This window comes from Mya arenaria, chromosome 13, assembly GCF_026914265.1.
Source record: "Mya arenaria isolate MELC-2E11 chromosome 13, ASM2691426v1".
Lineage (NCBI taxonomy): Eukaryota > Metazoa > Mollusca > Bivalvia > Myida > Myidae > Mya > Mya arenaria.
Window position 1 is genome coordinate 49028820 of NC_069134.1, and position 26928 is coordinate 49055747.

The window sequence follows — 26928 nt, forward strand, 5'->3', positions numbered from 1 at the left end:
ATAAAGTATTATATTGTATAGTGGTAAAAGGATCACAATAATACCATGGAAATTACAGGGACAAGACCAGAAGCCAAAACCATACTATAATCTTGCTAATTATTAGAAGGATCACTATAATACAATGGAAACCACTGGGACAAGCCCAGTAGCCAAAACCATTCTCAAATCCTGTTTAGTGGCAAATGGATCACGCTTATGCAATTGAAACTAAAGGGACAAGCCCAGCAGCCAAAACCATTCTCAAATCTTGTTTAGTGGCAGAAGGATCACAATAATACCATGGAAATTACAGGGACAAGCCCAGTAGCCAAAACCATTTTCAAATCCTGTTTAGTGGCAAATGGATCACGCTTATACAATTGAAACTACAGGGACAAGCCCAGCAGCCGAAACCATACTATAATCATGTTTAGTGGCAGAATGATAACGCTTATACAATTGAAACTAAAGGGACAAGTCCAGTAGCCAAAACCATTCTATAATCCTGTTTAGTGGTAGATGGATCACAATAATACTTTCGAAACTACCGGAACAAGCCCAGCAGCCAAAATAATGTGATCATTTTATATGCACTAGGATCATAACCAAACAAACAAAAATCATACAGAAGGCAACACTTACAATCCACATCAGAATAAAACAGTATCATGTAACGATAAATGTTGGAATAGCTGCGATAGGCTAGTTAAAAAAGAGTTTATTGGCAGTCTCAGAACTTTTAACAGGAATCAATACCAAGTGTTTTATTAAGACCAAATGCCTAATCATCGTCTAATATTGCATCATATTAACAAGGGGGAATCCTTAAAAAAAGGGCGTGTTTTTTTTAAAGAAGGAAGTGTACTATAGTATGTTTATAATATGAGATTGATAACATTATAAGTTACGTGGTTAGTAGGTGACCCGATAAGTGAAATACGGGGACCCGTATATCCCATATCGGGTCACCTACTAACACTGTAACGTATATATCACGTCTACATCCTGTTTACATGTTTAAATGTTTCATTTATACATTGGAATACTTATCTGAATCGGAAAAAATACGCAATATGGTAAGATACGAAGTTTGGTGACCTTATATGGTAAAATAAGGGGTCACTGCGTGAACAGTCCTATACTAATGTCGTTGCGTCATTGATGTTGGAGGCGTGATATAATACCGTATTGGTGCTTAAAACTAGAATACGATTTGCTTAATATTTATCACGTTTGCCATTTGACATGGAAGTACCACTTATATGTAAAGAAAAGAATCCAATCAGATTGATTTGAATTGAAATATTAGACAAAAATAAGGCATATCTTCACAATAACCAGTTGGTGCAACAACTTACATTATTTCTGCAGGACAGGCTAGGGAGAATAACATCGCCTTGTTTTAAGTCAAGGCCTGGTTTGTTTAGCAAGGCATTGAAGGGAGACCCAGTAAGTCCAATGCTTTTGAACATTCTGAAAGTGAATGCAAGAGGTTTAATAATTTGAATAACATTAATGAATGTTTGCAGATTTAAACATCATGTCATTTATTTAGGATCTACTAACATATTGAAATAATGAATGATTCTTAATTGCTCTAAAATATTCTAAATCTATTTAACTTAATCGGACCTTGGTATCGATGACATATTAAGACTTTACAAACGACTGAAAATACAGGGACAAGTCCTGCAGTAGCCAAAACTTTAAACAAGTTTCTTGTAAAGGTACAAGGATCTCCAAACAATATACAAATCGTTACATGACATGTGATTTTCAAGGAAAACTTCAGGGTTTTTAGGTAGCCAAATATTTAACGAATATCGTGTATAGAGGAAAAAGGCTTAAGCCTAACAGACACTCAATGAGATACATACAGCATACAGCATAGATATACAACACATGAACAACAAAAATATTTATAAATAAGTGTTGGGGTTACCGCCTTGGAGAGGTGAGCGAAAGAGGTGTTCACTGTTTCCTATGTTTATTTGTATTCAAACTCTCACTTATCCCAACATGGGGTTTCCGCAATGGAACAGTCAGCGAAAGAGAAGTTAATTACGGGTTAAAACTAGCTTACGAAAGTACCCAACCTCACACTTGTCCAAACATTGGGGTTACCGCCTTGGAACGGTCAGTGAAACAGACGTTCACTGTGTGGTTGCACTAGTTTATTAGTACTCAATCGTTAAAATTTGTTTTCTTTTAAAGTGTCATTTTTCACACCAAAATGTCTAATAGGTAATTTATAAATATGGTGTCTGCCTGTAAGTTAGTAACCCATTTACGTACGTTTTCTGCTTTGAACAATGAAGTAAACACTACAGGACCACATTAAAATGTTATATATTATGTTTAGGTGCAGTCATAACAGACACTAAATGAGAGGCATATACCGAAACAATACTACAAAGCAGACTATACAAACATCAAAATATCATGATTGAAAAATGTTGGGGTTACCGCCTTTGAACGGTCTGTGAAACAGGAGTTCACTGGGGGTTAGTATTCAACTTCTTACTTGTCCAAATACTTATCAGTTATAGCAAAATAAACAAACACTTGAAAATAAACGATGTCATAACCAACTTTAAAATGAAGAAAAAAGCGAATGCATATCTACTGATAAACCTACTTCATGTACTCAACGGCACAGACATCACATGCAAAAAGAATATATCCAATCGGACAAACAGTACAAACGCCTCAAAAGTATTAAAAAAATCTCCATTTATCAGGGTTAGGATAACGGCATTGGGGCTCTCCAGGATGAAAACTTAAGAGAAACTCACAAATAAGCTATACTAACTATGATCTCTAACGATTCAGAACAATTATGTACACTAAATGAACAAGGCAAAAAAAGCTTGTTTGTAACCATTTTACCTTTGAAAATAAAATGGTTGATCTCATCCAAGGTTTTGTCCACGGTTTCTGAGTTTGTTGCATTTATTATATGTCTAAGACAACTCTCAGCGGAATCGGTAAAGTTTAGCATCACTTCTTTTAGTCTGACAGAATCTGTGTACGTGTTCGCATTTGCAGAGGGGGTATATTGTCCATCGATCTTGAAGGCTGAATCACAAATAGAAACATGTTCGTTGTGCATGGAAATGAAACAGGGTTAAATATAAAAAAACAAAACAAAAAAAAATGCAGCTACAACAGTATCGGTACAGTAATATAATTCCTCTGCTTATACTGATTATATTTGCGAATAGTTCGCCACAAAAAAAACGTTTAAAGTAGAGCAAGATTACAGTTAATTTTGAAAACACATATCAGTCATAATAACATACCTGTATGGTGTTTAAAAACAGCGATTCTATCTGTTCCACGATTCATATAAAGAAACCAAATTCCAATAAATATTATCCAAACAAGTAAAAAATATCGAAATGTATCCTTAACATTCATTTCAAACATTTTAAATTAAAACAACACATATCTGATCATACACATTTATTTCAGAAGCGTTTATTTGACTTGGTATTATTAACAGGCGTCCAATTTCTGTATCGTTAAATGGATTGTCAGGTTTCAATTAAATACCGATCTACCGAAGCAGTCTTTTATTCAAAATCGATAGGTGATATATATAGAACGTTCGAAAATGCAATTGCTACGTTGGCAAATTATTTGAAATAATATTCTCCTTTAAATTCACCATGGCATGTTTTTGAATAAAAAAATACATATACTGCAATATTTTAAATTATATGGCAGATTAATTTGAAGATGTGTTTTCTTAAACTTGTTTTATGATAGTATTCGCTTTCTCTTTGACTCCAGTTTTCTATGTTAAAGTGGCACTCTTATTCGAAATCAATACATACACATGTATAACAAACATCAATTTTGACTGATATATTTTTCTCTACTTACTAAATAATACACTTATGGAAGATATTAATTACTGATAACAAGATTGTAACAGTGTATTTAATAGCAGGAAGCTCAAAATTAATAAATGCTTGGTGAATGGTAAAAGATTTACTGTGGTCTACTATAGTCTCATAAGGTAGAAATAACGTGTTTTATGCACATTTCTTCAAACTCGGTTTCCTTCATAAGAACCATTGTTTTCGACATTTATTGATCATTTTTGGAAAATTAAAACAATATTTTTCATCGTGGTAAATATCATGTGGGAGTAAGAGTGCATCTTTAAAGTATGATTCATCAAAGAAGTTGTTTCTTCGTTTCGAAGACGAAATACCTGCAAACATTTGGTCTGGAATTTTGAAAAAAATATGTCATTCAATAATATTAACTAGACTTGATTTCTAATTGTACTGTGACCATTTTTTCAGACTGTCGAATAGAAGCATTAACCTTGCTTTCAGATAAGAATAACAATCGCTCCCATTTGTTAACTATTTTGTTTTTTTCCCCGTTTAACTACAGCGCATTCACTGCAAGCGATGGAGCAAATCGCAAACGCTAGATGCAAACAATTATTGTCATTGATGGACAACAATCATAGAATGTGGTGCCGTGTAAATACACTTTTAAAGCAACTGTGCACCAGATGATCAATTTGCAAGAAAAAAAGATAATTGTCGAAAACTGTCATAAACTTGTTATTAATGTGTACAATGCATTGAAACTTACTAACTGAAGCACCACATAGTTTACAATTTATTTAGGTTTAGCAGTTATTTCGTATTTTTCCATTAAAAAAGATTACTGGGTATGTCTACCTAGTAGAATTCATTCCTTATGCGTGATTGGCTAGTCGGTGTTATCACGTGATATTACCGAGTTAGGTGTATAGCTTAATTATGTCACCCGAATAGAGTAAGCCGTCGTAGCTCAGTGGATACGACGCTGGACTGCAATTTTGGCGACACGGGTTCGAACCCGGTCTCTGACACAATTTTTTTTTACATTTTGGTACTTTTTTACAATTATAATATCAAAGCGTAACACATTCTATTAGATAATTGTCCTGAGATTCGTTACAGAAAAAAAACCTTTTTTGTGCCAATCTGGTGTACAGTCCCTATAATACAGGTTGGCTACACTTTCGTTTCTCCCGATTCCTACTTCTGCCTATTTTGAGATCATCTAGTTTTCGAATATTCGTCGGTACATAGACAGAACGTACGAAAGTTACGGTGCATGCAAATATATCTGTTGTGTATGGTAATTAGCCGGCACACATCTACATATTACACGCTCTTCTTAAAAAAGAACTTTGCACATATTAATTATTGGTTGCACTGTAGCTCTATTTATGGGGCTGTGGAGTAGTGGTGGCGCTTTCGAGTTTCGTAGGAATAGGGCGCCATTTTTACAATACATTGTTATCATTCGGAAAACCTCAGTCAATTTCCATCGAAAAAACTCAGATATATTTGGACGGTTTACTATGTCAGAAATCATTACATTTAAATACGCTGCAAGAAAATCGCATAGTAATTTCAATTTAACAGTAAAACTCAATGACTTAAATCTTGAGATCTTAATTATTAATACAATTATACACTTCGATTGGAATCAGTATGAAATAAGTAATACAAACAACACGCTAAAACATTACAATTGATTAATACTATTATTTAAATTTTCAAGAACTACTTCTTCTGATGAACCGGCATACATCCGAGGTTTTTTTTCGATGACAAATGGCCGACGTATTCCGAATGGCGATGTTATGCCTCTATTGCCTTTATGTTGCGTAAACAACTGGCTATTAAATACACATTAACCAAAAGTGAAAACTATCCGGAATATAGAAGGTTGTGTGCTGGTATATTTTGGCCCTCAAAGCAGTGTCTAGTATGTCCGAATGTTGGGGTTAAGGGCGCAATAAAAAGTCAGCCTTCCATAAGTTTTCAGTACTGCATGTATTGATAATTATTTCGGTCAAGCTAATACCGTCATATGTTTTAGTTTTCTTGCTATGAGAATTTGCTTTTGATGTGTTTACAGCTTTATGATGGGTGAAATCATTTTTGCCCTTTTGAATGGCAAATATGTGGATTCCTTTTTTTTCTTTTTAAACGTTGTGTCTTCCAGGGCGTGCTTGTGCTGACTGGCCCAGTCAACCAAACGGACTTGACACGGTTTTTGTGGTCAGACATTAAACTCAATCACAGTGCACAATAAATATATTAGAGAAATCGTGACAGGCTTTCCAAGACGATAAAATCAAATGTTCGTTTTTTAATTTGATAGGTAGCCACATAAGGAAAATATTATATTTTAATGAATTTGGAGGCTTGCCATTATGGCTTCGGGCATTATGTCATCCAATGTACACAAACATTCGGCATACCTCGGCCATTTTCCATCGAAAACAACCTTGGATTTATGCCGGTATATCAGTAGAATAAAGTTCGTAGAATTTTATATACAAGTTAATAATTAATTGAAGTATTTTAACATGTATTAATTATAACTACGTTTAAATTGATTGCCAGTAAAGTGAATTATTGCATAAATAATTAAGAATCTCAAGAGCAAAGTAATCAACTTTAACTGCTCTATTGAAATTACTACGCGATCTACTTTTAGGTACATGAGGAAGCTTAATTTGACGTTCAGTTGAGCAGTATTTCTGACGTTCATGGCCTATCCGAATATCATTATGGATGGTACTTCTTATTGCAATTATGTTAGTCATGTTGTTGAGTATATCAAAAATCTAAAGAATAGATAAATGCTCATTAAATACGCAATAACTATTGACATATTAAAGGCGCACAATCCAGGCTGATGCCATTCTTTTTAAAATGCAATGCGTAATCTTGTTTAACGAATTTGTCTTAAATGGGAAATACAAAAAAAGTATATGATTTAAGTACAGATAAAACAAGTTTATCAAATTAATGTGTTTTTTTTTTTTTTTTTTTTTTTTTTTTTTTAATTAATAACTACGTGGCCACAAATTCTCCAGTTAAAAAACGCCAAAATATCGCTAATATATCTTTTTTTCTGTAGATTCAACCTATATTGTGCGTCTTATTTTACCTGTATTTTGTTAAGAATCGGATTTATCCACATGCATCAGTCCATTACAATATGCCATATCGTGTTCTTAAATGCTAAATGTTTCTTTCATTTCATGCATTGACTCGCCATTAACATGTATAAATGAACACATATTATTTCTTTTTAATGATCGATGGTCATTTTGATCTTTTTCATTGCAGAATAATTCTGTTGAATGTTTGAACTGAACTTTTTTGATAATCTCATTTGTTTTCGATATATGAAATATGCAAAAAATCAACTATTGTCTTCTTAATGAATATTTTCATTCTTATTTTTGTCTTATCAGGTTAGTTTTCATTACCATGAAAAATGGGCTTTGGTATTAAAGTTCGTGACACTGTGTTCCGATCAGATGATGAATATTTGGACATTACAATTTATTACTAGTTTAACATGTTGCATTCTTAGTTCTTAGTTCAAAACAGGTATTTTTGTTCTCGTATTTAAAAACAATAGTGCCGCAGAGGGAAAGCCAACGCTCGTCTGTTTTGTGTAGCGTTTATCAGTCAAACTACCAAAGCTCAACAAGAATTAAAGTAATATGAATGGGTCTTTCTACACATGTGTACATTGTAACTGGTGGTATATGTAGAAGTTTCATTTTAATTATTTGGAATGATAATTCAGATATAGCCAAGTTGTTCTATGCCTTTTTCAAACTATCAAGGAACACTTAAACTTCACAATCATTAAAGGGACAAGACACCAGATGATACAACTGCAAGAAAAAAAGAAAATTGTCAAAAACTAACATAAATTGATATCGTTGTGTGCAACGTATTGGCTCTAAACTACTGATGTATCTTTCAAAGTTTTCCAATTCAATAATTGACTGTCTACCACGAAAATCCCAGTTAATTTAAAAATAGCGCCGGTTTATGTATTTGTAACAATACTAATCACGTGACTTTCACATGCTTAATATACACACTATAAACTGGGAAACCATTTTGCGCTTATTTTAAACAGGTCAACTCAGCGACAAAATATTCGTTAAATCATGTAAAGTGATGTATTATCGGCATCATACTAGCTCGTATTGGCAATTTTAGTCTTGTTTTGAGGAAATACTGTATTTGCCGATTTTGGAACCAAAACTTGTTTCTTGTCCTTTTAAAGCCAGATATATTGACCTTGCTTACACATGAGTTTATTTCAGTATAAATTAAATACAAACAGAGGTTCTAATAACTAATAATTTGTCAATCCTGATTTTTTTAGCCGGGGTCTGACTGAATACGAGGGATTCATGCCAAAAACATGCTTCCGAAGTCATTAATATTCATTTCAAGTTACGTTTTACTGTTTTTGATGCAAATGTCCGAGGTAAAAACCATCTTTATACCTGTACAGTAGTCTGAAGTAAAAAGCTCTAAGTCCTGATTTCTGGTTCAATCCTCAACATTAGAACCCCTGTAAAGACGTTATATCATACAACACGTGGCATCCTTTTTGGGAGAAAGCTTAAATTAATATATTCATGGCATATAAAATCATACTCTTTGATTGGGATTGGAAAGTTTGAAGTGTGACAGGCAAGGTTTCTGCTAATCAAAACAGCTGTTTCTTATAGTCTTGCAGTACACTCTAGAAGAATGTCAATACACGCTAAAATATGTAGACGGAAATTATGTGACAGGTTTTCGTATGTGAAAGTAGAGCATCGGAAACATGTGGTAACATTTGGTAGAAAATTGTTTCTTGGTGGGTTTTTTACATGGTGATATAAATCAAGGGAAGTAATTGACTTAGAACTGGTTTTCAAAAAAATGATACAAGAGCACTCTGATCGAATAGTAATATCAATTCTGTCATTTTCTGCCTACAAAAATGTTACCATACTAATTTTTCAGTTGACATGCAAACTTTCTGAAAGTATGACCTGTATGTACTTATCATGCAAGCCCAGGTTGCCGCGAAAGTACAGTAACGGATGTTAAGAATGTCGAAATGAACTGTTAGTGACCCGCATATTCAATTAAAATTGGACAACACTTAATAATTTTCGGATTACATTGCTACTTCACACACAGTTGCATTCTAATGCACTGCGGATGGTCACCTGAACATTTTACGCTTAGCATTGACCCTAATTTTTGAGTTGCACCATTAACGCACTGATGATGGTCGGTCACCAGACCTCCAAAATTTGTAATCCGGAACATTGCTAATGCACCCACAGTTGAAATCTTAAGCATTGCGAAAAGACCCCTAAATATTTTGCGCACAGCATTGACACTGATTATTGAGTTGCATTTCAAATGCACTACGGATGGTCCCCCGTTCGCCCAATGTTTAGTACCGGATTGCATTGCTAATGCACCCACAATTGCATTCAAAAGCACTGCGGATAGTCCCCTGAACATTTTACGCACGACATTGACCCTCATTATTTAGTTGCACCCCTAACGCACTGCGGATTGTCCCCTGATCCCCATTTTTGGACCTGGGCACTTGTGGTGCAAACGATCTCTGTTTTTTAGGGCGAATACAGGGTCTCACTGACGTAATGTATTCCTACGCTGTACTTTCAATGGATGTCAGTTAGCGAATTTGAACATGGCCGAGGAGTTCCGAATGCGAATTTGAATAATCAAAGTAGTACTAGGTCTGAGAACTATCAATGTTCTAGAACGTGAAAAATAGACCTATAGCAGCCTTTGTGTGTGTTGGATTGTGTCAATATAACAACATAGAAATGACAACAAGCCTAACAAAAGGAATGACATATTTAAGTATTGTGTATAACAAATGAAAGTTATCGAATAAATGATATACAACGGTCTAGCGAAAATTGACATAGTCACGTTTATCTAGACGCTTGCATCTGATCCGGTTCTATTGTCTTTTCTGATAACTCGATTATCTGTCCTTGAATACTCTTCAAGTGGGCATGCGCTGAAAGCGGAAATTTACTTCCGGGGACTACATAAACCAGGAAGTAAACAGAAACAATTGAAAATGGAAAGTGTAACTTTAAAGATAATAAAGAAAACGGGCAGGAAAACCCCTTCCAGACATGCAATTGATACCTCAGTCCACCTGCATGATTACTGCATCGGACCAGTACAACAGCCACAGAATCAGTCCTCTAGGTATTGTTCAATATACATTGCTTGTTGTGCTATATAATCGATCTGATTAGTTAATAACTACCGATCATTTTTCTTCATTCTTTAACAAAAATACGAAATATTAAGTGTTTATGAATAAGGCAAAAAAAACAAAACATTTGGTTCGGGTTACCCGACCCTAATGTAAGATGTGTTAAATGGGTACATGATAAATTTGTATATGTTTTAGATGTTGTGACGCACAGACTGAGAACAACTGTGCAGTGATAAAAGTACAAACCGAAGAAAGTTTCATGGGAAAAACAGCAGACTTCAATTCACAAACAGAAAATTATACTAGACACTTTGGTGTACAATGTCAGCTACCTGTGCTCACATATGATGACGTTGAACACGCAACGTGTACGGGATGAATATTCGGACCCCGTACACGTAATGTGTACGGGATGGATATAAGACGTACATGCAGCGTGTACGGGATGGAAATACTGACCCCGTACACGCAACGTGTACGGGATGGATATACGGACCCGTACACGCAACGTGTACGGGATTGGACTACGGAACCCGTACACGGATGAATGTACGGAACTTATACGGGATGGATCTAGGTAGGGTTTGACCGTGTTAGACACGGATGATAAGAAATAACAAATACATGCTGATTTTTATAAAACATTATTTATAGACATAGGAAAAACTACTATTTATATAAATTCATAAGATTTAAAAATGGCATGTTTGAGCTGCCTTAACATAATCATTTCATTTGCTCAAACAAAATGTTGTATGATTAAAATTCCACTGTCTTGTCAAACAACAATTTATACAGGCTGTTAAAACACACATCAAGAAAACATTCCACAACTAATACGAGTTCCATTCTGCGATTTCTTGGCTTCAGGCATTAGGTCAAATTGCGCACGGACATCAGGTCACTGAAAAAAGAAATTGTACAGACACGACAATCTTATGGCTTACAGACATTTGAAATGCAGATTTGATATAATAAAGCAATATGGCAAATTCATCTCCATGAAATTAGAAAACCACATCAGGCTATATCAGCTGTAATCCATTTTGTAAAGGTTGTTAAAATTCTAAAATGATTTGATGTTATTTTAGTTAAGATAGATTGTTAGTATTAATTTGTAAAACGAAAATGTGTAAAACTCTCTTAAAGTAGGTTTTAGTAATATATTTTTAGTTATTGAACCTTTACTGCTTAACATTGTCAATGTTGCATCATGTAATACTTCTACTATTCTAAATCCTGTTTGAGATTATAAATAAAGCACCCAAATTTGTGTCATTGTGTATATGATTTTTGGGGTTTTCTTTGTTACAGTGACTGCTCTTGTTTCTTACATTTGTTTTTATATAAATAAGTACTTTTTTGTTTAACTTTAGTCCTCAAGAAGGTTTCTCCAAGGATGACGATGAAGGAGATGAAGAAGAAATTGTTGTTGAAGACTTTCCCTTCATCCATCAATCCATAGGGAGACCTGCAAAAGTCAAAAACCCTCTACCTACAAAGATCGTAGTAAGTGAACCTAGTGGTAACTTAGTAAGTGTTGCATACTGTTCGAGAGTTTGAATGCAAATATTTTTTACTATTTTCAGGCATTTATTGTGCATTGTGCATTTTAACATTGTTTGCTACTTTAAGATTGAAGTTTATGTCATCTCATTTGTATAGCATGTTTCAGTTACTGCTTTTACTTGTTCTTGTAGGTGACCCCCCCCCCCCGGTATACTGAATCAACTAGGCCTGTTGCAATGTAACCTGTTGAATGCGCTTATTCAGTATTCATATTACATTTAATTCCTTTGTCTTCCCTTCTAATACTATTTGTTGAATGCTCTTATTTACTAGTCATACCACATTTCATTACTACCCAGCAAGCAAGGCTAAATGGGTCCCATATGGGCTGAATCTGGGCAAAAAGCCCATATGGGGCCCATATAGGACCCATATGGTTGAGAATGCCCAGATGGGACCCAGATGGGACCCATATAGCTGTTCATCTATATTAATTGGATATACAAAGGGAAACAAAGATAATTGTTATATGAAAATATGTAAACATCGATACTATGTGAAAAAAGTTCATTATTTCATGAATCGGATTCACATCTTTTGACATGATATGCCCCAGATAGGTCCCATATGGGTCCCATATACTCGGCATTATCATTATAGTAGGGCAGTGTTAGATGGTAAGGCACGATGTTGTGGCGATGATACATAAATACACAAGGAACAAATATTTTTCCGTATTTTCATTTTTTTATTACTTCTTAAATATAAACCTTTTGCAATTGTGTTTTTAGTAGCAATTTAGTCACAAATAAAAAAAAATATGCAGAAAAAATTGTCACGTGACATTTTATAGACGCGCGGATGATGAACGTGATTGAGTGAAAAAACAATGGTTAAATTCATCTTTAAAGAAAAGGTAAGGGTTCTTATTCAACTTTTAAAGCAACTTGTATTTATATTTATAGTAATTTGATTTTAAACAAGTGAATTACTGATGAATTTCTTGTAGAAGTATTGTTTGTGCTACGATTTTGTATTTTGTCATATAATTTCGCGATAATATATAAATTATAAAGTAAAGGCATTTGGGATGGCAGATGCCAAAACAAAACAAAACTAAATAAAAACAACGGCAAATGAATGGTTCATGCAGGTGTGGGGAACCTATTTACAAATAGACCTCCAAAGAGATTTTAACATTCTTCTCTCTTGAATGGATTCTGACAATCATTAATCTTTTATCCAATTTAAAAGTGCACCAAGGATCGAGGCTGTACGAGGATATGAGCCAGGGTGCCACTGATGCTAATGGTGATGATGAGGATGATGGCCCTGTTACAGTCAAGACCAACACCCCCCAACATTCCAGCTACCTGTTCATTATTCGATGCTCGGCAGAGCAGAATCCAAAAAGGTAAATAGAAAATGTTAATGGAATGTAGTATGGTTTTCATAATTGAACCTTGCATCTTTATATTATTATAAACATTAACAAACAGCCAATCACATTATTGGTTTAATGGTTCACTGTTTATTACCTGAAGTGTCTTGTTTAAATTTTTATTTTTGACAGAATGTTATTTGTTCCAGATCAGGACACCTGGATCTTTGTGATTTTGGAAAACCAGCAGGAGCAATTGCGATAGCATACGCAGCTCCTGCGTCTCATCCTGGCGAGAGGTTCAGCACAAGATGCAGTTCCGAGTGAGTTGCCAGAGGAGATATCTTTCCCCCTCAAAACTGTGGTGGATTTGGCAGCCTTCAAAGAGCGAAAGTCACAAGCGAATGCTGCAACATCCATTGTAAGTTTCCCAAACATAGTTGACTGATATTTTTTATGAGGTGTCTTTAAATTTAAAAATGCATAATTTGAGCTTTAAAATTACATTTTGAAGTGACATTATTCATTTAAGTTTGTTTTTGAAACGTGATCTGATATTATCAATATAAGGGCAGGCACACAAACTGAGCCAGTATAGGGGGAGCTGACAGTGCTTCAAATTTTAATATTTAATTGTACCACATTGAGTGTGATACTATGGTTCTGCTTGAAAGTTTTTGCTGTTTTGCATTTATATGTGGATTTACAGGCATTTTCATTTTTTTGTTCAAGGTAAAATACTTGGCAGAATATGGTGGGAGTGACACAGTGGACACGTTTTCCCGGATAATGAAGACGGTGTTGACAACAAATCTGGCCCGCCAATACAACCTAAAGGAAACCAAACAAAAAAAAAGAAACTGGACAGACTCCACTTGATAAACATCTTTTTCAGTAGGTGGTTTTGTTGTTGTATATATTAAGGTGTGCTAAATGAAACTACCTATGCTGTGCATATACATCAATGGATTTAAAAAAAAATATAACTGAGTATTAGTGTTAAAAAATGACAAACTTTTTAAGATACCTAAATTTATCTGCCTAGCTAAAATTGCCATATATAGTTGACGATAAAATGCTGCTTATTTATTACTAAACATTTGATAATCACTTTGATGAAATAACTGTCTCAGATATTCATTTATCCAATAACACTATTTACAGGATGTCAATAATTGAACCCAGCAACACACTTTAGAACCGCAAGGAAATGGAGGGGGCCATATAGAAGTGGCTTTCCGAGTCGCGGAGTCGTGAGGTTGGCCGCAAAGACCGAGCAAGAGTCACTCCGATGCGATGAGTAGAATGTTGACTTATTTACTTACCATAAAATTTACGATTCCACGAACCACGAACATACGGATTTACGACTCAGAATTAAACCAGCAAAACTTGTCAGACTATTTTTCAAATTGATAATATACAATATGTATGCTTCTATTGTTTTATCATAAACACATCAATGTCGTGTGACATGTTATGTAGTTTGTATGCAAAATGTATCACAATAATGTAATAATGAGATATCTCCAACTTTTCCCCTAAATTTTCATATCATTAAGGGCTTCAAGAAGAGCATTTCTTATCTATATTTATAGGCAAATCCATGTTGCTTTTACTTTTTTGTATAAACATAAGACAAACTGTCCATGACTAATAAGAGACCCATCAACAAGACAAATATGTTTAGTTCACATTTGGATGATTGTTCTAAAGAAGACTTTTAATAAGCGAAACCTGTTGACATTGAATAATTATCATAATATCTCGGAATGATGTCAGTTTTTGTTTTACTATAATATTTTCTTATCCTGGGTACACCATTTTAAACTTTGATACACTCAAAATAAACTTATTTTAAGATGAAGTAAGGAATTTGGCTGAATGAAATAAGCTACTTACGGGTGTTACGCTTAAGAACTTTCGAGAAATTGGGGCCAGATGACTTTAATTATATCAACCCCATTTATTTCCCTGGCGATAACAGTGATCCCAGATTTGTATATGGTAGATACATTTTTTAACCTATGGATTGAGCGTGTATATATTAATAAATTCTTCTTGATATACAACAATGAATCAGGTCTAAATGATATAATTTTATTATGTAAATATTTGTTATAACTTATATGCTGTTGCTCTACTTTTGTTTCATATGTATTTTGTAATGTAACTCAACATACATGGAGGAAATAAGGATATATATATGTTTTAACATTCAGTCATGTCAGTTCACTAGTCAGTATTACAAGGTGCATTAATTGTGTTAGTCAATAGCTCTGGTTTGTGTTTAATTTTTTCTCCTTTTAAATTCTTTTTTTATTTTACATGTATGATTTTTGTGATTGAATCCACTGTACCAATGAACTTGAAACTGTTATTTCATTTCTGGTTTGAAACGCTGCTTTATGTCTAAGCAATATTGTTATACTTGAATGTGTAGATGCACTCCATGCTCTGTTTATTAGAATTGTGCGTCTTTCGATTAGTGTATTTTTTTAAACACATTCTTTAAAGCATTCGGAGCTCCGCGGCCATTTTTATCGAAAACAACCTTAGATGTATGCCGGTACATCAGTTAAATTTCTTAATTATATCATTAATTAAATATAGGGTTTTAGAATTGTTTTTATTGATCTAAGTTTAAATTGATTGCCAGTGAAGTGTAATATTGCAAACATAATTAAGATTCCCAAGAGTTAAGTCATGAAGTTTAACTGCTAAAAAAATTACTACGCGATCTACTTGCAGCGGACTTAAACGTACCGCTTTTTTAGTATGTAAACCGTCCAAATACATCAGAGGTTGTTTTTGATAAAATGGCCGGGGAGCTCCGAATGTCGTTAAAGCCTTTAAAAAGTTTTCAGTTTGACAGCTTTAACTGACAGATACAATCAATAAAACAAAGTTTTCACTTATTATTAAGTTATTAATCAAATTACCATATAAATGTACTAGATAGTTTTAGCTTGGTATTGTCAAACCAAACTGAAAAAAATGTGTCATAATTTCAGTGACATTTGTGTGCCACTTTTATATTGCCAGTATTATGCAAAATCTTAACATTGTCAGTATGTAATTTTTGTTGTCTTTTTTAGTGTACATCTTGTTTTACATTTCTAATGTTTTCATGTTAATAAACTTAATAAGATTATTGCTATCTTTGTTGTGTAATGAAATATTATGTTGACATTATGTCATTTGTACTTCTCAACATAGCTGTTTGTAGAGATAATCAATGAAAGGATAGTAATGCAATAGGTGAACACTCAAGATCAAATATTTTAGGTAATTGGAATCAATATATTATAACCTGTAATAACAAAAGTAACGGTTTACCCCAAATTAATTGCTTAGGTAGGGCATATAGAGCCCACAAATACCATGTGGGACACATATGGGTCCCATATCAAGCCCTGTTCAAAAACCCATGTGGGGCCCATATGGGTCCTAAATCGAGCCCAGTTCCAAAACCCATGTGGGGCCCATATGGGTCCCACATTCAGCCCATATGGGTTGCCCATATGGGACCCACATGGAGCCCTGTTGCAAAACCCATGTGGGGCCCAGATGGGTAGCCCATATGGGACCCATATGGTAACCCATGTGGGACCCATATGGGTCCCATAAGTTTTGCTGGCTGGGTATTCTTTTGTGCTTTCATACTGTTTATTTCCAAGTTCATGTGATGCAGTGTCAGTAGTTGTCGAATGAGACTTAAATTGTTTCTGCACCTTTTACCATAAGATTATATCAATTCCAGTAACATCTATTACAATCACATCCTCCTTTGAAGAATAACAACAAAAAGTTTCCTAGTAATATCTGAGTTCGAATTTTAGTGCCTTCATGAATGAGAGGTACAAGCACGGGATAGAGACATCTCATCATCATCACTGGAACATCAACTTCCTTCCTCATGCAAAACAGAGGGATGGAACATCATGCGGTGTCTATGTTATACAGGTATTTATACTGACTTTCAATTAAAATAAAATTATTACAAAAGGCCGCATTCGTAGTATATGTTAGTAGAAGCCTAGAAGGTTAATTGTTGTAGCATTGCTATACACAAGTTGGATAATTTCAGAACATGCAGAAAAAGGGGCATGTTAATTGCATTCATAGTTCACAAATGGAGTTACATTCAGAAATACCTAGTCAGGGTTGCTGGGTAATGCAATCCTTGTTAATGCTATAAGTGTGTACATGTATATGAATGTTTAAGTCAATACCCTTGGGTGTTTATGTTAAGTAAAAGGCTGGTACATAAAAGTACAATTTGAAGCTACACTCTTGCTGACTGTTTGGACAACTTTGTTATATGATGTCTTTGAATAAGCCAATTTTTGCATAAATCTGTGGAATCCATTTAAGATTGCATACCCTGCAAAATAAAGATCAGATCGCAGTTTTACATATTAACGTTCAAAATTTAATGCCAAAATTCGGCTGATTCTGAGACCAAAAGAAGAAAAATCTGTGATAGTGCAGCTTTTATTACTATGACTAATTTGAGGAGGTGTTTTAATGAGTTTTGTATTTGCTATTTAAGTCCTTTATAAAATGTTCAACTTTCATCAACTTCTTCTCGGTGCCATCTATATACCAGGTTTCATTTCAATGCTATCAGTAGTTTTGAAGTTATTCTCAGAACAAGATGGAAGGATGGAAAGATGGACCGAGGGACCAAGCAGCTGAGGGCGTAATAAGGTTTAAGGAGACATCATTTTATTACCATCAACCTTGAAATGGATAGGGGTATTCATGAGCAAAGTTCTGACTTCAGTTTGTCGAGAACTACTTAGCTGGGAAGTCCTTGAAGTTTACCTGGACAAAAAAGGATGTGGCCGAGAAGAGAAAGTACATAGGGAGTCTTCTAGCTGCTGTAAGTGTTTCAATTATGTAGATACTGTGTATAAAAACGACAGTTGGGTTAAATTTCTTAATGGACGTCATAAAATAAGAAAAAAAGAATGTATTCTTATAGAACTGTGGTGGTAGTCATAAAACAACCAAACTTAATTTCCTACAAAATCATAAACACTATTCTGTCAAATTTCATAAATAATCTTTGTTTGTAGAGAAGTGTGACGGATTTGAATTCCACGGATGAGCAAGTTGCAGATTGGCAGAGAGACAATGCTGGTATTCATTACTTTGATTGTCATTAAGGAGTTATCTTATGCATTTTTTAATAATGGAGTGGAATGTGTTATTGTTTTGTTGTAATTATAACTATAAAAGTGTTAGACGAGCTTTTAAACTTCCTTATAGTATTGAACAGGAAGCAATACTCATTTAGATCAGCAATGAAACTTAAAAATATTTAGTTCAGCCCATTTGCATTTGGCATGTCTTAGTTGTCACAGTGGCAGTACTATTAATGTTTATTGTGCATCTAGATTTGTTAGTTTCTGGTTATAGATTGGGTCATTTGGGCAACACAAAAATGGTGATAAGTAGTACAACTTTTATACTCCAAAGTTTTAAGAGGAGTCACAATTCCGTTTAATACCTGTATATCCATATAAATAATAAAATAATAATATACATGTGTGTATGTGTTTGTACTTGCAGATAACGGTCAAGAAATAATCAGCCCTGAAGAAGATACAAACAGCAACAATGAAGGAGTTGAGGTATTTGAAAACTTTGATATATGTATTCATATCATGTTAAGACCTATTGTTTATTTAACTGGAATATGAATTTCAATTGAAATATAAGTGCTTTGTTAATATAAGAAAAATATAACAGCTGATATTGGATGCTATAACACTGCTGTTATAGATCACCTGAGCCGTACTTGCTCAAGGTGTATTTCGTGATTAATGGCTCATTAATTTTTAAATGATTATTAAAAAAAATGCAGATTCTTAAATCAAGAGTCCTAATGCAAAGTTTATATTTTGTTTAATTTCAGAGGATGTCCTCTTTTTACTATCCCCAAAATAGGCCTTTGAAGAAAACCAAAACAGATGTCCTCTGTGTTTGTGAACATCCAAATGAAGGGTAAAATATGTTTATTTGTTTTTCTTGTTTGTGAGCTATAAAGATAATATTATCAGACAGACATAAAATCTTAAGTATGGAACAACATTGAGTTTGTGGTAAAGATCTAGAATCTTATAATATAACAACAGCAAAGTCAAATGGTATTCACAGTAAGGAATTATAGAACAACTCACTGGTGAAAATAGTTTGTTTAAAAAAAAAAAAAAAAATTTTATGGAGATATTCTACTTCAGAAATAACTGGCATTGTGATATCTGTAAGCAACAGTTCCATCATGGGTGCTTTAAGAAAGATGTAGTCCACACAGATGGTGGTGTATCAATTTGTCCAAATTGTGACAAAGAGGTGAAAATGTTTATTATACACTTGACCTTCTTGACCATTTAGCATTGCTTATAATGGCACGCGTTTTTACACAAGATATTACTTTTTCAGGAAAACTTATATGTTAAGTAGGATGCTCATATTTACTTTGGATTTCAATCTTTGGATGTATTATAAATGCTGTCTTGTTACTATTTTACAGCTGCAAAAGGTGATGAAACATTTACAAGACATTGTGAAGTGCGAGAAGTCAGTCTGGAGTGTACTTATTTTTTATAGTCTCATCTGAGCAAGTTATGTTTAAGTTGAGTTTGTGATCGACCTTTGTCCGGCTTGCTGGTATTCAGATAACATTTTGCTTTTGACATGTTCTAATTTCTAACTGTCCAATTTATTTTACACTGAATAGTCTTAGTGAATAAGGCATATTGGATGATAATACTACTGTACAAATTTACATAGTTAATTTGTATACCACCCAAAAATGCAAATTCAAAATGTTCAGTACTTCAAAGAGTTACGGTTGTGTTTGTGCCATTCTTGAAATCTTTGATTTAATTTGTTTGTGGATGAGAAACCAATTCAAACCTGTACGTAAATGGGTGCCACAACCATTCATTGCATCAAATACTTAAATTTGAGAAACAGTATGAAAATCAAATTAATCACTATTCATGTAGTAAGAAATGTGCTTTCATTTCATTAAACAATAATTGAATACTTTACCAATTTATGTAAACATTAGATACAGAAAATATACATGACACATTTTGTGACAATTGTTCACTCTTTTATACCTCTGATTCTTCAATTAATTTAATATGTTATCCTTTTCTGATTTGCAAACAGTGGCATACCTAGTCATCGGCGGCACCATCAATTTGTAGCAAACCCATGCCAATACACAAGAAAGTACAGGCCTGTGTGTGGTTATGCTGAAACATTCCTGAGATCTGAGGTATTTTGTTGCAATGGCGTATCTGTGTTACTATACACTTGTGTATATCATTACATGTTTGAAAAAAATAATCTTGTAGATGGGAGGCTTTTCAATTTACTTTAGTTTAAATCATCACGTTTGTTTGTGAGTTTAGCATTGTGAGTTTCTTCTCAGAAACTAGAGTCCTAATTCAATAAATGTGTAAACGCTATCAATAAAACACAAAATACGTAACAAACTAAATTATCCGAACTTTTCATCACTATTTGTTTTGTCATTAAGGTTGGTTTACTATATCTTTCATGATTTTGATGCATTTTTATTGAATTTCAGGACGTTTATTTTACACTTATATACAAAGAATAATATTCCTTTGGAAAAACTTGTGGGGTCTATTCTTATTTCTAGTCAAGTTCTACGAAAATACAATTTCATTTTTTTTCAGGTTTTGAATTAGTTTTGCATGCTTATGGTTTATGCCTAACCTATAACATATTTATTGGACCTCTAGTAAAATAAGGTGACACAATGTAGGAAAAAGGCAATTGCTTTTATCATATATTTAAAACTATATTTTCTGGGAAAAGACTAGCATCAATTCTAAACCACTGTTTTCTTTCAGAATCTACCTGGAATATGTCTTCAATCTTCTTGCAAAAGAGGCCTGTGATCTTCTGCTTTCCAACATCCTCACCCTTAACTATGACATAGTCGACCAGGAATGTAGAAAGACGGAGACAACAAAACGTCAATTTTTGAGTTAGATTGTGTACCAATTGTGTAACTTTCATGCTTAAATAAGTGATATCAAAAAAAATGTTGCAGCACAGTTATGCAAGGAAAATGGCAGATGTTCTTTTAATTATAAGATATTTTGGTCAGCTTTTTTCGGATGCTCTAGGTACCCAACTTCTTTTTATTTTCTTAAATTTCGTTCAAATCTCTATATCGAATAGTTTGTGCATTTACGTCATGCAACATTACCTAGTTAAGATGTATTTGATTGGTGACATTTTTATTGCGTTAATGCCGTATGAACGCAGTCTGACATGCAAACAAATTCAATAAAGCGCACTAGCGCTTCTTGGTCATTTGCTGTCTTGCCTCGACAATGATGATGACAACTACTAATAATAATAGTTATTCTGCTACTTCTACTAATATTGATACTTAAACGACTACAACATAAAAACAACTACTTCTACTGCATCTTCTACTGATATAACTAATACAATGGCTACTAATTATGTTGATGCTATGATTACTGCTACTTATGTAGTTTCAGCAGGCAAAACTATTACTTCTATTAATTCTATGCTGCTGCTACTACTAGTATTACTTTAATGATGCCAAGAACAACAGCATTTTCAACTTCTACTTCTACTAATGCTTCATCTTGTACTACTACAACAACTGCTACTACTAATGGTTATTCTCCTGATGATAGTATTACTACTTCTATTACTACTTCACATTACTACTAATTATATAACAACAACATCTCATTCTTTGCTATTTCGTAGTTTTACTACTGCTTCTGCTACTACTTATTCTAATGTAACAATGGCTACAACTACTACTACATTTTGTTATTTTCCTGCTACTAGAACTACTGCTGCTGCTGCTGCTTCTATTAATGTCTCTTCTTATATTGCCACAACTATACTACTACTCATATTTCTGCAACAACAACTTCTACTGATTTTACTTCTAATGCTTCTGTGATACAAGAAACATTTCTAGAAACAGCAACAACAGCTACTATTTCTACTACTTCTTTAAATGAAAATAATGCTGCTACTGCTGCTGCTGTTTCTGCTACTATTATAACTACAGATATGAAAACTACCTGGAACTAAATATACAGCTTCTTACACTTCTACTGAAAATGACAACAACAATAATTGATACTAAAGCTACTAATTATCCTGCTGCTGCTGCAGCAGCTGCTTCTAATAAATATAACACTACAACAACGACTTAAATTAATAAAGCAACAACGGTGACAAATTCTACTTCTGCAACTTATTTTTTCTACTACTATACTATAACTGCTACCACTACAACTATTTCTGCTGCCATTTTAACTAGTGCAGCTGCCACTACAAATGTAAATTCCTCCACTGGTTTTTCTAATTCTGTTTGCTGCTTGTAATAGTACAACTTGTTTTAACTGTTGTTAATGTGATGTAACATAATAAAACAGAAAACTGTCTCTAATTGTTGTTCAAAATTAAAATATAATACTTGTTGTGCAAAACGAATGAAGTGGATATATATAGTAGTAACAGTGACGAATGCGAACACGTCTGGATCATCACCGATTACCGGATGTCCGTTCTAAAGCATATATTAACCAAGTACGGAGTCAATATAGTGGCAACAGCGACGAGTGCGAACACGTCTAGATCATCACCGATTACTGGATGTCCGTTCTAAAACTTATATTAATCATGTCCAGAGTCAATATAGTGGTAGCAGTGACGAGTGAGAACACATCTATATCATCACCGATTACCGGATGTCCGTTCTAAAACTTATATTAATCATATCCAGAGTCAATATATTAGTAACAGCGACGAGTGCGAATACATCTATATCATCTTCGATTACCGGATATCCGTTCTAAAACTTATATTAATCATGTCCAGAGTCAATATAGTGGTAGCAGTAATGAATGCGAACACGTCTAGATCATCACCGATTACCGGATGCCCGTTCTAAGACCTATATTAATCATGTCCAGAGTCAATATATTGGTAACAGCGACGAGTGCGAACACGTCTAGATCATCACCGATTACCGGATGTCCGTTCTTAAACTTTATATTAATCATGTCCAGAGTCAATATAGTGGTAACAGTGACGAGTGCGAACACGCCTAGAGCATCACCGATTACAGGATTTCCGTTCTAAAACTTAATATAATCATGTCCAGAGTCAATATATTGGTAGCAGTGACGAGTGCGAACACGTCTAGAGCATCACCGATTACCGGATGTTCGTTCTAAAACTTATATTAATCATGTCCAGAGTCAATATATTGGTAACAAGTGACGAATGCGAACACGTCTAGATTATCACCGATTACCGGATGTCCGTTCTAAAACTTATATTAATCATGTCAAGAGTCAATATATTGGTAAAAGCGACGAGTGCGTACACGTCTAGAGCATCACCGATTACCGGATGTCCGTTCTAAAACTTATAATAATCATGTCCAGAGTCAATATATTAGTAACACCGACGAGTGCGAATACATCTATATCATCACCGATTACCGGATGTCCGTTCTAAAACTTATATTAATCATGTCCAGAGTCAACATAGTGGTAGCAGTAATGAATGCAAACACGTCTAGATTATCACCGATTACCGGATGTCCGTTCTAAGACCTATATTAATCATGTCCAGAGTCAATAAAGCGGTAACAGCGACAAGTGCGAACACGTCTAGATCATCACCGATTACTGGATGTCCGTTCTTAAACTTATATTAATCATGTCCAGAGTCAATATGTTGGTAATAGTGACGAGTGCGAACACGTCTAGAGCATCAACGATTAACGGATTTCCGTTCTAAAACTTAATATAATCATGTCCAGAGTCAATATATTGGTAGCAGTGACGAGTGCAAACACGCCTAGAGCATCATCGATTACCGGATTTCCGTTCTAAAACTTAATATAATCATGTCCAGAGTCAATATGTTGGTAATAGTGACTAGTGCGAACACGTCTAGAGCATCACCGATTACCGGATGTCCGTTCTTAAACTTATATTAATCATGTCCAGAGTCAATATAGTGGTAGCAGTGACGAGTGCGAACACGCCTAGAGCATCACCGATTACCGGATTTCCGTTCTAAAACTTAATATAATCATGTCCAGAGTCAATATATTGGTAGCAGTGACGAGTGCAAACATGTCTAGAGCATCACCGATTACCGGATGTCCGTTCTAAAACTTATATTAATCATGTCCAGAGTCAATATAGTGGTAGCAGTAATGAATGCGAACACGCCTAGATCATCACCGATTACCGGATGTCCGTTCTAAGATCTATATTAATCATGTCAAGAGTCAATATATTGGTAACAGCGACTAGCGCGAACACGTCTAGATCATCACCGATTACCGGATGTCCGTTCTAAAACTTATATTAATCATGTCCAGAGTCAATATAGTGGTAGCAGTGACGAGTGAGAACACATCTATATCATCACCGATTACCAGATGTCCGTTCTAAAACTTATATTAATCATGTCCAGAGTCAATATATTGGTAACAGCGACGAGTGCGAACACGCCTAGACCATCACCGATTACCGGATGTCCGTTCTAAAACTTATATTAATCATGTCTAGAATCAATATAGTGGTAGCAGTGACGCGTGCGAATACATCTATATCATCTTCGATTACCGGATGTCCGTTCTAAAACTTATATTAATCATGTCTAGAGTCAATATAGTAGTAGCAGTAATGAATGCGAACACGTCTAGAGCATCACCGATTACCGGATGTCCGTTCTAAGACCTATATTAATCATGTCCATAGTCAATATATTGGTAACAAGTGACGAATGCGAACACGTCTAGAGCATCACCGATTACCGGATGGCCGTTCTAAAACTTATAATAATCATGTCCAGAGTCAATATATTAGTAACACCGACGAGTGCGAATACATCTATATCATCACCGATTACCGGATGTCCGTTCTAAAACTTATATTAATCATGTCCAGAGTCAACATAGTGGTAGCAGTAATGAATGCGAACACGTCTAGATCATCACCGATTACCGGATGTCCGTTCTTAGACCTATATTAATCATGTCCAGAGTCAATAAAGCGGTAACAGCGACAAGTGCGAACACGTCTAGATCATCACCGATTACTGGATGTCCGTTCTTAAACTTATATTAATCATGTCCAGAGTCAATATAGTGGTAGCAGTGACGAGTGCGAACACGCCTAGAGCATCAACGATTACCGGATTTCCGTTCTAAAACTTAATATAATCATGTCCAGAGTCAATATATTGGTAGCAGTGACGAGTGCGAACACGTCTAGAGCATCACCGATTACCGGATGTCCGTTCTAAAACTTATATTATTCATGTCCAGAGTCAATATAGTGGTAACAGCGACGAGTGCGAACACCTCTAGAGCATCACCGATTACCGGATGTTCGTTCTAAAACTTATATTAATCATGTCCAGAGTCAATATATTAGTAACAGCGACGAGTGCGAATACATCTATAACATTACCGATTACCGGATGTCCGTTTTAAAACTTATATTAATCATGTCCAGAGTCAATATAGAAGTAGCAGTAATGAATGCGAACACGTCTAGATCATCACCGATTACCGGATGTCCGTTCTAAGACCTATATCAATCATGTCCAGAGTCAATAAAGCGGTAAAAGCGACAAGTGCGAACACGTCTAGATCATCACCGATTACTGGATGTCCGTTCTTAAACTTATATTAATCATGTCCAGAGTCAATATAGTGGTAGCAGTGACGAGTGCGAACACGCCTAGAGCATCAACGATTACCGGATTTCCGTTCTAAAACTTAATATAATCATGTCCAGAGTCAATATATTGGTAGCAGTGACGAGTGCGAACACGTCTAGAGCATCACCGATTACCGGATGTCCGTTCTAAAACTTATATTAATCATGTCCAGAGTCAATATAGTGGTAACAGCGAAGAGTGCGAACACGTCTAGAGCATCACCGATTACCGGATGTCCGTTCTAAAACTTATATTAATCATGTCCAGAGTCAATATATTAGTAACAGCGACGAGTGCGAATACATCTATAACATCACCGATTACCGGATGTCCGTTCTAAAACTTATATTAATCATGTCCAGAGTCAATATAGTGGTAGCTGTAATGAATGCGAACACGCCTTGATCATCACCGATTACCGGATGTCCGTTCTAAGATCTATATTAATCATGTCAAGAGTCAATATATTGGTAACAACGACTAGCGCGAACACGTCTAGATCATCAACGATTACCGGATGTCCGTTCTAAAACTTATATTAATCATGTCCAGAGTCAATTTAGTGGTAGCAGTGACGAGTGAGAACACATCTATATCATCACCGATTACCGGATGTCCGTTCTAAAACTTATATTAATCATGTCCAGAGTCAATATATTAGTAACAGCGACGAGTGCGAACACGTCTAGATCTTCTTCGATTACCGGATGTCCGTTCTAAGACCTATATTAATCATGCCCAGTGTCAATATAGTGGTAGCAGTGACGAGTGAGAACACATCTATATCATCACCGATTACCGGATGTCCGTTCTAAAACTTATATTAATCATGTCCAAAGTCAATATATTAGTAACAGCGACGAGTGCGAATACATCTATATCATCTTCGATTACCGGATGTCCGTTCAAAAACTTATATTAATCATGTCCAGAGTCAATATAGAGGTAGCAGTAATGAATGCTAACACGTCTAGATCATCACCGATTACCGGATGTCCGTTCTAAGAGCTATATTAATCATGTCCAGAGTCAATATATTGGTAACAGCGACGAGCGCGAACACGTCTAGATCATCACCGATTACCGGATGTCCGTTCTTAAACTTTATATTAATCATGTCCAGAGTCAATATAGTGGTA

General features: G+C 34.8%; 1 protein-coding gene and 1 long non-coding RNA gene across 2 annotated transcripts in view; both read left to right on the forward strand.

Moving 5' to 3' along the window:
- Window positions 1–12803: 12803 nt before the first annotated feature.
- On the forward strand, window positions 12804–15673 carry LOC128214734 (uncharacterized). The gene is made up of 4 exons (XR_008257968.1): window positions 12804–13018; window positions 13195–13406; window positions 13718–13879; window positions 14150–15673. It is a non-coding gene; the product is annotated as an uncharacterized LOC128214734 (long non-coding RNA).
- A 755-nt stretch (window positions 15674–16428) lies between these two features.
- LOC128215331 (alpha-(1,6)-fucosyltransferase-like) overlaps window positions 16429–26928 on the forward strand; it is a 45850-nt gene continuing 35350 nt past the window's right edge. Inside the window, exons 1-8 of the mRNA XM_052922027.1 lie at window positions 16429–16559; window positions 16828–16951; window positions 17775–17873; window positions 18070–18133; window positions 18566–18627; window positions 18912–19000; window positions 19237–19348; window positions 19530–19589. Of these exons, the coding sequence (XP_052777987.1) occupies window positions 16429–16559; window positions 16828–16951; window positions 17775–17873; window positions 18070–18133; window positions 18566–18627; window positions 18912–19000; window positions 19237–19348; window positions 19530–19589 (741 nt within the window). The remainder of the gene's footprint in view (window positions 16560–16827; window positions 16952–17774; window positions 17874–18069; window positions 18134–18565; window positions 18628–18911; window positions 19001–19236; window positions 19349–19529; window positions 19590–26928) is intronic.